At 42.3% G+C, this 14,235-nt stretch overlaps 1 protein-coding gene across 3 annotated transcripts in view; it reads right to left on the bottom strand.

Annotated features, from left to right (window-relative positions):
• The window catches only part of rspo2 (R-spondin 2), a 61,464-nt gene that overhangs the window by 26,322 nt on the left and 20,907 nt on the right, over window positions 1-14,235 (bottom strand). For 2 of the 3 annotated variants that reach the window (XM_085290882.1, XM_085290883.1), the window contains exon 3: window positions 8,452-8,636. In XM_085290882.1, coding sequence (XP_085147008.1) covers window positions 8,452-8,636 — 185 coding nt within the window. Of the gene's footprint in view, window positions 1-8,451; window positions 8,641-14,235 lie in introns of all 3 variants that reach the window. The other variant, XM_085290884.1, reaches the window with a different exon arrangement.

Here is a 14,235-nt window from a genome sequence, read left to right as displayed (position 1 = left end):
GAGGAATTATGTCACGCTGACCTCTTTCAACAGGATGAACTGACATCCAGCACATGAGCGCACATGTTTTCAACTAATGCTCGTGCTGAAACAGGAAGAACACATCCCGCCGGAGCTCTGAACCTCTGAGTCCTTAATATGCTGTCGTATCACTTCACACGCTTCCGATCCGCGTGCGTTTCCATAGCTAAAGATCATTCGGAACTCGGGTTTTCATTAAACGGCGAATAGTGGCTCTTGATCACAAAAGCGGACGACTCTGTGTGGATGCTTTGGCTACAATATGAAAGGGTGGCAGTGCGTTTTTTGTTTTTATTTTTGGAGTGGAAGGTGGGACGGGGACGACAAGATTTTCTATTGCACAGCTAAATAAATGCTGAATCCTTTAGTCAGCAAAACCAACAGCGCACTTATCCTCCCACGCCACACCCTGGTGCTGCACATGACACCCTGTGCCGCGCTTGCAAAGAAAGGCAACGGCAATGTGTCATCAAGCTCTCTGCAAATAACACATCAGGCAGGGCGAAATTACAACAACCACACCAACGGGGCGACGCACAGGCCCACATGATTAGTAGGAGCCTCCCCGGGGCTGTCTAATTTATGTTGCTACTCAGAAACATTATGTGGCTCTTTTGCCCAGTAAATTCAGAGTGAACCAAACCTTTAACCTGCAGGCACCATCCACCTCAGACTGGAAGGCTGGGTTCTTGTGTAGGGTGTCGTCTGCTCTGCTGATTGTGTCCTGTATGAGGATGCATAAGCTTACATGCTTTTTCTCTCACGTGTTAGTGGTGGAGGCTGAGGGCTGCTCTTTTATCTGTGACCCTTGCAGGGCCCAGAGATGGGAAGGTTCTCACAATCACACCCCTTAATTACACCATCTTCAGCTAACCATCAGGCCTCCTCCTCGACATTCCTCCAAAACAAGGGGGTCCCTCCCGCTCCACTTTGAACCCTAAAGTATGGCCTCTGCCCACTCACTCTGGTCTCACGCTTTCCCGACCAGTCTAAACAAACCATGGACACACACACACACACACATATGCACAAACACACACATACCAATAAGATAAGGCTAGTTATAAATGCGATTCCACAATAAAGCTGCACTCCACATTCTGAAAAATGAAGGTGGACTCATCATCAATCACTCGCTCCTTGAGCTATTTCCTGCTTTCACACATCGCTTTTGCTTTAATAATTCAATCATCTGATATTATTGTATTATTATTATTATTCATCTACATATTTTCTAGTTTCATTACGGATTTTCTGGCGTTGACCAGGCCAAGCGGTTCTGTTATAAATGCACTCTGCTGTTCTTTTTAAGTATCCTGCCTCTGTCTGGATAAGGAAGTTAAATCAGCAACGCTTGGGTCTGATACAAAACAAGCCCAATACAAGGAGCGAGCAAATAAATCACAGCGCTAATTGGAAAGCACAAAGCTGTCTTTTTACCCCTCACACTTCCCAGGCCTGTCATCACCTGAGAGACTTTTAGCTTTTGGACCAAAAAATAAAAGAGGGAGCGGGAGAACAAGAACATCTGGCAGCACTCTGAAGCACTGGGGCTGTTGTGCAATCCTTGGTTATTGACAGTAAATATGAGCAACCCAGATGTGCGGAGGTTTATGTCCTTGCAGAAGCAGCATAAGCACTTGACAAGGTTTTTGATTAAAACATCACTCTTGGTTTCAGTTTTTCAGATGTAGCCAGGCAAAGGCTCAAACACCCGGGTATCTAGTTTTCTAAATAGCAGATAAGCAATGATGTCATGCTGGGAAATGGATGAGGTGGACGACAACATCAATGCAACTGCATGGGAGTTAGAAATGAAAGTAGGCAAAGCCGGAGGGTCAGAGGTCGTCGGCATGAGGGGCAGGTTAGGAAGGGAATCCCTGTGACAGACATTCAGAGTCCAGCTATCAGCCAAAAGGCTATCTGGAACAGCGTGGGCTATCTGAGGCACCGGAGAAGCCCCTATACTGACCACCGACCAGCTCAGCAGTGAGAAGGCTAGTCCAGCAGCTCCAGAAACAGATACAGGGGAGTGGGTTCACTCTCCCAGCGGGATTAACCTCTGGACCACCTTTAAAGTCTTCATCTAGGTGCCACAGGGAAACTAATGAGAAATAATGAGGTCATCAGATCCCAGAGAAGGCCCGGTGTTCCTGTGACTTAAACTTATTATCATCATTATCTCCCAGCCTGGTTCTGGCTGTGACTTATATGATGAACACTGGAAAGTGTGTGTGTGTGTGTGTGGTGGGGGGCAGTGGCTGAGGATGCTCAGTTTTGAAGAGATTTCGTCAGTGCTTCACCACTGTTACAATGTCACTGCTTCACTTTTCTTTTTTCTTTTTCATCTGATTTTGCACTTCAGTTGTACGCGGTTTGCACGCCAAGTGCTTTTGAAGTCAAGACATGAGTCACCGAGTGTCCCTTGTCATCTAATAGCACATGCTTGGCAGAAGGAAGTCCCTCAGCTGTGGTCTGGATGGGGAACCCACTGATTTGATCATGGACACTTGAAGCTCCGTGTCAGATTCTGTCAACTTGCTCCACTGGCTCACAGCAACATGTGTAATCACTTCATTTATTGACACGAATCCTCGCTGTGCAGAGAGAGATGGTGTTAAATCATATTGTTCCTCACAGGCTTATAGCTGAGCCCGGAGTTGGGCTGTCAGGCCAGTCATCAGTCTACTGAGAGAGCCACCTCCACAAAACTAACCAGACTTGATGATGCACAGCAGGAGTGTCCATGTTATAAAAAGGGCCTGGCAGAGTGAGGGGGAAAACAAGCCCTCTTTTTCCATCTTTCTTATCCAGCCTAAGTCGAACAGCTCTAACCTACTGTAGGGGCCCTGAATTTGGCTGACATGGAAGCTTTGGCTTGCCCGCTGCCACCCAGCCATGTCGTGTGGGGCTGCGGACGGCAGATGTTCGTGGCAACAGCCAGCGCTGCCATGTTCTTCCCGACACTCTCCGTGCGTTTTTTTCCCCACATGGCTGCACCTCCGCACACAAGCGCAGAGCAAGGTGGAGCAGAGGTGATGTTTCTGTCAGTCAGTATCTCCCAAAGAGAGATCAGGGATGACAGACATGTCAGCAGGTCCTCGTAGTTTCACTCCAAAAGGCACAATCTTGTGATATGCTGGGCTCCTATATTCCAGCATGTACTCGCAGACAGCTCAAGCTTCAGACGGTGGTCAAGCGTAGACAGCCCTTCCACTCTTGCACTTTGGCATGCATAATTATGCAGGTCTCTGAGAACAAACCCAATTCAACTCTGTGTCTGGGTGTAAGGTCCTGGGAGCGGGCTTGGTTTGGTGGGCCCGTTGTATTGTCTGGCAAATCTGAAAGTGCGGTTAGTAAAGCTGTGATGATTAAATGTCCCTTGGTGAAGCTCAAAGGCCAAAAGCAACTGGTCTTTTTGTTGGTTAGACTGCAATGGAAATACCCACATGCTCAGAAGCAGAGCGAGGAAAGGGGAGCTTAAAGGAAAGACTCCTGCCACTGTTGCCAGCTAAAGGCAGCAAAAACTTAAGTACCTTTACGCATACTTGTGCCCATATGGTTAACGATCATGATGCATAACGGATCTGCAACCCAACAAATTCCCAAAATGCACTTTAAAATTCAAATGATCTTGGAGAGGTTACATCCAATGAGCTTTTATTTTGACCCATAACAAAAAAGAAAGAAGTCTCTAGAGCACAACAGACTGGCACTAAATTAGGGGCAATTTTTAAATCACATTTCCAGGATACTGGATCTCAGGCCTTGATTTGACTGGTTGGTGGTTGGCAGTGAACGCAGCATGGGGTTTTTAAAGCTGCTGCATTGGGGTAAGGCAACTGTGCTGGCAGCTAGAGTATGTCTAGCAGTGGGGGGTCTGTAATACACCCCGAGGGAGGAAGTCTTCAATGCAGCCCTGCACTCATGCTGACTCTCTCAACACTTTGTCTCATACAGAAGACAGCTCTGATAGTCGCCTTTCAGCTCATAATTCTTTCAGCCAGTGAGCTTGCTTGTGATAGCAAATGACAGAATATGCTTTGGATGAGGATTGTATATTAAAAGCAAAGTGATATGAAATGTGACTTTGCAGAGAGCGTGACTTCTCTACATTCATGCAGATTTGGCTGTACACAAAGCAGCGCACTGTGTGTCCGTTGCTACAAATCTTCCCTGCAGAGCGGTGGGCTGACACTCACAGACACCGGTGTGGGGCCTGTTCTGGGCGACTGATAAGAACTCCCGTGGATAACACTGGAGTTATAGCATATGGTTTATGGCTCATATCAACCCATTCATTAGCTGCTGAAAGGAATTTCAGGGGAGCAGAGGTCCAAGAACATAAAATATGGTCACACAGAAAGATATTATGCAACAAAAAGACATTACTGACGAACCAGCTCCATCTCCGTGATGGCAGTAAACACTGTGGCTCCCATGTCTCAAGCCTCTTTGGAACCTAGCTGAAGTGTAGCTGCAAATGGGCTTCCAGTTACGTTACGCCACAGAAAGCAGAGCTCCCATTGTTTCAGTCTCTAATTATGGTGTTATCTTCCCTGCAGTGAATGGGAAACCCCCCAGAAAAGTGTGCATTAAATTTAAAATTCATCATACGGCACAGTTTCTCAAGGTATTCAGAGGAAATTCAAGGAAACATTTTAGTAACAAGGAGCAGCAGTCAACGTTGAGTTCTTTGCGGATTTGCAAAGAGCAAAGATTTAAATGATCATACGTTAACCCTTTAAGACCTACCATAGAACCAAGTTCGCCAGAGCTTATATTATATTTTTACATGCTGTGGAGCCATTTTTGGGAGCATTTCAAGTTGCTATACATCAATACAACCATTATAGCCCAAACTTTAATAATATGTCTGCATTAGGTGCATAGTAATTACATAAATTGCAAAAAAGTGCAATAAACTACAAAAAAATTGAAAATCGTTTTTGTTTTTTTAACATATATTTCTAGTTAGAGAAATTTAAGAGGCTTATCCCTCAAAACTGTAAATACAAAAAATTTACACAAACTAGTTTCCCACCACAGGAAATTTATTTTGAGTGTCTTCATAGTTTTATTTTTGAAATACACCAATTTTTATATACTGCAGGAAAAACGAAAATAAATATTATAGTGCAAATTTGCAAAATAACAGCATATGCATCAAAATAAACTATTTCCAGCAGTGCAATATGAGTCTTAAGCATCCCAGAAACGACACAGAAAGTCATAAAGTCAAACATAACTTTTTAAAACACATAACAAGTAAAACACAAGCTCATAAGGCCCCGATCGTAAAAAAACTACATTTCCGCAAAAAGACGTCACTTCCGGTTTCGGGCAGGTCATGCGGTCATGTGATAGTTCGCGCTGATGGACGTAGGAAGTGTTACAAACAGCTGATGGATCGGCGAAGCGTGTTTCTGGAATATCATGTTTTTGTTGCTGCAAGTGATTTTTATGCAGTTTTTGCAAAGCTATATGTGGAAGGAAACTGTGACCTAGGACAAGCTGATGGCATAAGATGTAAGTACAACTCCTCCAGTTTCATATGCAAAAAAAATTATTGCGCTAGCTTACTTGGTTGCAGAGCTACTGGGATTTAAAAATAGTTACGCAAAACAGAGCGTGCCCGCTCCGATCGGCTGTAAAGGGTTAAAGTATTGCTGTTGGCTTCAATTTTAGTAGAACCGCATTATCAAAGTTTTTGGCGAGCACTTTCCCAAGACATGCTAGTCAGGTGGACCAGACTGTCTGCAGTGCACAGAAGCTGGGTGAGAATGTGATCCTCTAAAGAATGAAACGCGTGAATGACGACCTGTTAGAAGACCAGAAAGCCACAAGAAACCTGCTTTCCAGATGAGCCAGCTGACCCTAATAGAGATCAACCATAATAGTGCATTTGGAGGATCTTTAACTAACAGTTGTAGTCAAGGATCTCTATATTTATGACCAGGAGCTTGACCCTGAACAGCAGAGAAAGTACATCTGACATCTAAATTTACAGTCTGAACCATGACTTGTTCAACATAACAGTATACATACGATTTTTGTATTTGTCTTAGATTCCATACCAGTGAAACTACATATTGCATAACAATGTCAGTTTACGGTTTACTTTAGAAAAAGTGAACATTAGATTTCAGAGAGAGTCCCCAATCCTATCGACCTCTTGCTTAGTAGAAGAATTTCAGAACAGCCCTCAAAAAAATTCTTGAATGTGATAAGATCACACAGACAAACTCGGATTTAATAATAAACAGCTGTCCTCTAAGTGATTTCAGAGGCAGTGCTTAAAAAACACCAAAGAAATAGGGCACAGAGAACCCCTCATCATCGCCCTTCATGTCCACTGTGTCTGAGTTCCAGTTGCCTGCATTAGCTCACAAATATTACCTTCCAAGTCGATAAAATGTCCGCAATAAAATGATCGGATGCCAGCTGTTTAGTGGAAATGACACACAGAGCGCAGTTGAGAGTGAGACTCGAATAGGAAACCGGATTAGAGAGCCACAGCTGAAGCAGCGATCACATCAAAGTAGTTCTCGCATTAAAGTCTGATGCTACATGACAATACAAGATGTTGTTCTATGAGCAGTTTGCATGGCCAGTGATCCAGATTAACTTCCCACACATCAGGATCCGTTAAAGTCAAAATTCAGCCTGTGTGGGGCGGTGCAGTCAGGAAAGCAGGGTTAAAAAGTAACGTTTTAAAAGACTTTTTTTTTCTCTTCGACCAAAAAACAAGATGTCTTTCACTTCTAGCTTTCTCTGAGTAATGAAAATGGGATAAAGTGACTTTGGAGCCTTTAGGATTTTGCCTCTAATGTGGGAAAACTGATGAACTATGAGCATGCAAAGAGCAAGGGTTTTGTTTGTGGGTATCCAATTGATACCAGCAGTCTGCTAAAAGAGACGTTCAAAGTTTCAAACTGCACTACAGGATATTTCTGCAAACCTTTTGTGATCTTGTTATCCTAAATCCAAAAAAACATCCTAGGAAAAACCGCCCATTTCGAATAATCTCAATCTCAATGTATTTCCTCAATATTTTTAATTTTATTTAGTTAGTAAAGGTTTAGCTTTATGTTTGGTAAGAATGGGAACAGGCTGACCCACAAAACACTGTTAGTAATTAAGAAAAACGTTATTTTAAATTCATTCATGAATTTATATTTTGAACCTTTTATAGTACTAATTTCTGAACAGAGCCTCAAAGACTGATGAAGAATCACAACCTGACCAGGTAAAAATGAACATGCGCTGATGTTCCACTGCCAGATTTCTGGACACTGAAGTTTCACTTTCAATAGAGGCCGTTTATGGCTTGAAGAAAAAAGAAATTGGTAGTTTGGCTGTAATATGCTTTTATTTTAATATCAAAATGAGCCAATCTATATATTTGCATCTAGATGGGCTACGGTTGCTGCATGTCAGAGGCAAAGGTACGGACATCCTCATCTGGGACTTAATTTCAGTACGCCTGTCAGAAGTTTGGCCTAGGATTTAAGTTCCACTGTTTTTATATGAAACACTCAGCCAACACCTATAAAGGTCCTCTCTATTTCTCTCCGGCCATATTTCACGTTCGTAAAGGTTAAGTTACGAAAGTGAAACATGAAGAGGAGAAGGACATATTTGATTGACGAGCTATTGTTAATAGTATAATCTAGAGTATGTAAGACCAAAGGTGTGGTCCAAAACACTAATATGCCTAATGATGAGGGGATATTTAATATGGTTTCATTACTCAAACAGTAAATAAAAGTAAGTCAAGTTCTGAATTATATTGCCTTTCTCTAAATACTAAATACAATATTAGTCTAAGGTGTAGTGCCACTTTTATTGCTTTACTTTTCTTAATCAAACTCTCCAGTCAATGCACAATATATTGGTGGGTGGCCTGCTTTCTGTTCACAGGCAAAAAAAATTTCTTTGACTTCCAAGAAATTACACTGTCTAATGAAAACCTCAATCCACAAGCTCCGGCAATCAGTCGTTAAAACAAGTAAGTTTCCTTCCCTTATTCTAACATATAAACATCTTTCTCCATATTGCATAGTATCTCGAAAAGGACTGCTTTACCGTACTGCTGTTTAATGTGGCCCTAAAGCTAGTTTTGGCCTAATTGCATTTGCATTTTGGTTGCATTTGTGGTTCGATTTCATGCCTTCAGACAACCTCGCGTGACAGAGGCTGCTAAGACAAGGCTTCACCAGTTACATCCACCTGTGTGAACGGATGAGCCATTCAAATTGTCAGGCATGTGCGTCTCCTCTGAGTAAGTCGCAATAAATCATTCGCTGTGGGAAAATGGGAGGTGGTATTGTATGTCTGGCTAGGGAGCCAAGGGTGGAAGGAGATTTTGGGGAGTGAAGGTGGAGTGTATGAGGGATGCTGGGTAGGTTAAACTCGATAGGATCTTACTGGAGCACATGTTGAGTTCGGGGCTGCGCATGCCGTAGTATCCGGCCGGACAGTCGTGAAGACACTCCCCATACTGCCTCATCCTCTCCCTCCGCAGAAACAGGAACAGTTTGGGCTGGCAGTTCACACAGCCGTTATCCCTGGAGCACACCGAGCAGCCTTTACAGATGGGGTACGCACCATAGCTAGCTGCAGGAAGGACAAACAGGGGGGGTGGGGGGAAGAAAGAGGGTGACATAGGAGCAAGAGTTGATTAGAATCCGGAAGAATCTGTCACTTTTTTTCGATCAAAGATTTTGTTCACACAAAACACACAGATTTATATTTCCTAAAAACTTTCTGAAATCAGCATTTGTGATCGATCCTTTATTGAACAGTGAATTTACCATCATCAATCAATGATCATCAGACACAAAAAATAATTTTTATTTTCAGTGCGTGTGTGTGTGTGAGGTCAGTGCTTCTGTTAGCTCGACTACCGCTGGAAGATGTAACTTCCACGGTGGTTCAGATGGCTGTTTATTCTGAACCAGCAACAAAGAAGCAGGATTCCTTCAGATCCTTGTATCATTTACTCATCTGCGGATGACCGTAAGTTCACCCTGTGACAGGGACGAGGTGAACAAGAGGCAACACACTCAACTGTGGGAGGGCTGACCGTTAGAATAATACCTAAGTACAAGAGTAAAAACCCAAACAACCATAATAGATATATCAGCAGGATATCCTTCAATTCATAGTAAATATGTCCAATTCAACAATTTGTCATTCATGCAAACTCTAGTTCGCCTCTCAGCGTTCGAATGCTGATTGGTTATGAATGTGAATATTGCATTAATTCTGGTCAGAGCTGGCCTCCTAAACGATTGTGTTGAGACAGCCGATGAAAGCCCCCAGAACCGCAGCAGCTCTAGCCTCAGCTCGAGTTGCCTGTGGAAGACAAAGGAGCCAGTAAAAAGACAGTCCTTTCTACAATAAGTGACTTTCAATCTAAACTCCTTAGCATCCCGTTTACAGGAAAATATCCTCGGGCCATACCAAACGAGAGACACTTCAGATGTTCTTCAAGCCAAGTCTTGAATATCACAGGCAGGGACTGGGTAACAGCGGTGCTTATACTGTGCGACCTACCACAACGCTTAATAAAACACTGTGTAGCAAGCTGGACAGCCTGAGAGACAGAGCAGAGCATGCCTGCATTACTGGCCATAGATCCACATATTAGATTTCTCTGAAGGGATTCAACCAGAAAAAGTGAGAGCTAAGTGGGCCCATTGCAAGCATCAGTTTGTAATCATGTAAAAAATAAGTCAGCGCATGTTTTTCATCTTTTTTTCATTTGTTTTGTTGGAGCGCTGGGAGACAGTCTTTAGAGAGGTATGCTGGCTCTGCCAAACTGTGCTCGTATTCCTGAAGCCAGAGTGGATGGAAGTAAGATTAAGTGCTAATCAGAATGTGTCTCTGATGGTCTTTAGGGATGAGGTTTACAGCGACACTCCATCGATCACAGCAGCGCCGTGATGTGCGCTCCAACTCCATTCATCACACAGACTGGGGATGGTTCATCTCCAGTCAGCACTTGCTCAGTAAGACATGAATGAAAACCCCAAATTAATACTAGCGTTGGCTCTTCCAATTCTCATATGGAAAATCGTGTCTTATATTCAACTGTCAATCCAACGTTTTAGTTGTGCCAATGCAGCTCCAAGATGGCATCCTCAAAGTCATCTGGCGGATACAGGTGCGCCTTACCTAGCATCTAGTACAACTGGACAAATGTCAAGTGCTTTCCTTACCTTACAGAAAGTGCTATAATAACGTGCAGGAACTTAAAGCCGACTTCTATTTCCCGTCAGGTAACGCTATCGCTATCACGAGAATCACTCCCCCGAATATATCTCATATTTCATTCTGTCAATCCTTCCATTCTGTAAGACTAAACTGCATCATTAGACCCAACCTCAATACTCAACCATATATTCCTGTAGAATACACAATCTGGGTGCATTTACAGCAAACTGACATTCGCATTAAACCAGTCACATGTACTCCCGTCTGCCCTTGCTAAATCTGAGCATAGCACTGACAGAAAAGGAAAGCCAACTTGGCAAAGGTAAACCTGTCAGGCTGGAAAAAGTTTATTTCTGCAGCGCGTTTCAAGCGGGCTCAAACCTCTTAACACTATGCTAACAAAACTATCCTAACAAGAATGAAAGAAAAACACTATCCGGGCCTGTGGTCATCCCAGACCATTGGCAGGTCAATCAACAGAGAAATTATAGTTATTGAAAGGCCTTTTGATGAGCCTGGCTCAAAGTTCCCGCTCATTCTTTGCTCTCCGTTGTTTCTGCTTGTTGCTAATCTCACGGTGTCGGCAAGTGAGGACAGCGCAGTATACGTTGTTTGAATGAAGCATTTCCCGTGTCCTGGAATTACCATATGACTATGGGGAAAGTAGGGAAGGAAAGGCTGAAGGCAGTGGAGAGAAACTCTTTTGGTCCAGATCTTGGGGAGATTAGCTTGTGTGTGTGCGTTTGTGGAAAGGTTTGGAGGTTTAGGCCACAGGTATGTCAGGAAAGAGGCCACAATTCACAGTGTCTGGAGCTACGCTGTCCAACTCACGTCCCACACTACCGGCATAATGTCTAGTGCACTTTACATCAATCTGCCGACTGCCAGCAGGTTTCAGCCATTCTTAAGAAAAACATCCAAATGTACTTAGAGCAGAAGAAAAGATACTGAAAAGTAAATTAACAGACATCTCCATATATTACAGCAGTTTAATTTAATTTGGGAGGACCGTATAGTTAGTTTGCTAGAGAATATGTTCCAAATTGTAAATGTGGTCCCTTTTTCTTTTGGCATATTATGTCTTTCCTATTTTCAGACACCAGGTCTACTTAAACCCAGTCTATCTTAATGCTAAGTGTGTTCAGACACATGTTCCATGTTCTTCTTCTGTTCTTCACGCCCATGCTCTTCTTCTGTCAGTCACTTTGAAATTAAACTGACCCACAGATGTAGAACAAATGGACCGAGTGGTCAACATCTCATTATGGATACCAGGTTTAACGTATACGGTATGTATTTTGAGACTTCGGGAGAGGACTGCACATCATTAAAAGCACCACTCCTTTCACATGATAAAGTGATGTCGTTTACGATTTCAACCACAAAGTGCTTATTACGTGAAACAAAACAAATCCGCAGTTCCCACTTCTGACAGCTGAGTAAAGATCCCCCTGGGCTTCAAGTACTCTATTTACAAAAGCCCAAATCCATACGAACATCGCTGAAAAAGCCTCCACAAGGACATTTTAATACAAAAACTTAATAAGTGCCTCAATGTGTCATGTCTACAAGGCAGAGCGCTGTGCAAAGTTGCTGTTCTCATACAGGAACCACATGAAGGACCCCTCACATATCGTCTACCTCAGCCTTCACAAATGTACTGTGACAGCTAAACTCTGGTAAGTCCCGAGGGAGGAAAATACCTTGAAATCATTTGCATTTATAAAGAGAATTTACATAATGGGTACATTTTTAAAAGAAAATGCTGGCAGTTTGGAGAAGATTACGTCTGTGTGCAAGTTTAAAGCAGAAGCCAGTTAGCTTAGCAAGATCTAACTTTCCTCATTACAAAAACTGTCCAAAGTTTAAACACAGTACATGGCAAGTTAATTTATAAATAATTTATAAATTTCTGGACAGATTATTGATATGGCTAGATTATGATTATGCTGTTTCCCTATGCCCCAATATTTATACTAAATTAAGTTAAAGACCTGCTAATTATAGCTACATATGTAGCTTACAATATGAGCGCAAGACTGGCCCAAACCTTATTTAACCTTTGTCAGAAAGTGTACTTTCCAGTGTGCCACTAAGCAGTGTCCTTTCAGCTAATTTACAGAGGATTTTCTTTTTCTTCATGCTTCATGCTTCTGTCCAACTAACTATCCAAAAACCCAACTGCACCTGGCATCTTGTGGGCTGTCTTCTCTAGAGTGAGATGGCAGCCAGTTTGGAAATACTCTCATGTTATAAAAATATAATAATCACCAAAATTAAAATTGATCATGTTACAGTGAAATATGCCATGCAGTTCCAACACCTGTTTTATTTTAGATCAATAGCAGGCAGTTAGCTTAAAGGTTTCTGAGAGTGACAAAGGCAGGGTGTTATTCTGGAATCCCCTTGAATTGCATTACTTAGACATCAACCTTCTCCAAATGAGGAATGACCAACTTGATGCCCCAACACAAAAATACAGTGCTGTGAAAATGTATTGAATGGTTGGTTACAATTACAGTGGAGATGACAGATCTTGTAACGCAAGTTTACATGTTTGGCTAGCATTAGCGCTGTCAATTTGCTCTAAAATCTGCCAAATCTATCTTTTAAATCTCATGTCAAAGTAGAAGAATCCACAAGATCAAGATTACCCTTCATTAAGATCCCATACAGGAAGTTTGGCCATAAAAGTAAATACATAGGAGTAGAAGCAGTAACAGCTAACTAGCGCAACTGACTCTTGACTTCATCCATCAGTTATGCATCTACTATAGGATGCCACTCACATATTCGACTGGGAAAGTACCCAGTCAAGAGTCATAGCTATGCTAATCAAGTGGTCAAGGCTGCAAGAGAACATGTTTTATAAACCTGCTATTAAGTATGTATGCTGTTCATCTTAAGTTTGTCGAACAACAGTTAGAGTCACAGCATAAGAATGACAGCGTGTTTGGAGCGCGGCAGCTTTCGTTTTGCAGCCTGGGAAATTTAACTGCATGCAGCTCAAGAGTAATTAGGGCTGCTTTAAGATCAAGTTGAAAAAAAAAAACACAAACTCCATTGCAGGTAGATTTTTATGAGTCCAAAGCCAGCGTGACAGATTATGCTCATGGCTGCCAAAACCATCAGCATACGCCATGAGGTTCCACCCACGGTCAGCTAACTTCCTGCCTTGCACTCACCTACCTACTGTTACCCATGAATACATTCATATTGAAAGATTCCAACTTTCTGCACTCCAAACCCCTAACAAGGCAAACTGCATATAATTTTTGTGTTTCTTCAAGAGCGGTGAACTTCACAAAAAGAACAAAAGACATGTTTTAGTAGGCTTCAGTGATGTAGGTCTTTTTTTTAGATTGACTTTGTTAACAAATCTTAGGTCATTACTGATGAAGACTGATTCTCTGTAACCATTTTCAGGCCCTTAAAGATATACATTTTATTTTCATTTCCTTTAATTTTCATAGGATCCTTGTATTTATGTTTTTTGGGATGTCATTTTCAGATGCAAGGATTTTTTTTGTTGTCTGTGGCCAACAACATTTAGAACAAAGCAGTAACATGATTCTGTTTCATGCCTCGGCTCCTCAGTTCAAGTCACAGTGTCATTCACTCAGCAAAAAGTAACAGACCATAGTTTACCTTGACACCTGTCATTTTAACCAAGCACTAAATAAAAAAACCAGAGTGGGCTAGCAAAAAGCGTGTCCCGGTTAACTGCTGAGGTGATGCAGAAATGCTGCAGACTTGTATCGGTATCATAACACGGTGGTGAATTCCGAACTCAGCAAAACTGAAGACTGGTGCTTATATTAAAACACAACTCTTTCTATTCTCATAGTTCTGCTTCATTTCTCCAAGGGCCCCTGGTATGTAAATCTAATAATGCAGACTGTGAATGCAGCTATCCAGCACACTGTCCATTATTTGGAAAAGGCACTTTACAGTGCAGGACACATATATACATACGGGGAATCTTGACATCAT

The sequence above is a fragment of the Mchenga conophoros genome, linkage group LG11, assembly GCF_057382185.1.
Source record: "Mchenga conophoros isolate Kocher_MC1m ecotype Shallow Benthic linkage group LG11, M_conophoros_male_GT1.1, whole genome shotgun sequence".
Classification (NCBI taxonomy): Eukaryota; Metazoa; Chordata; class Actinopteri; order Cichliformes; family Cichlidae; genus Mchenga; species Mchenga conophoros.
The sequence above is the reverse complement of the archived record's forward strand: the minus strand, read 5'-3'. Positions and strand labels throughout refer to the sequence as shown.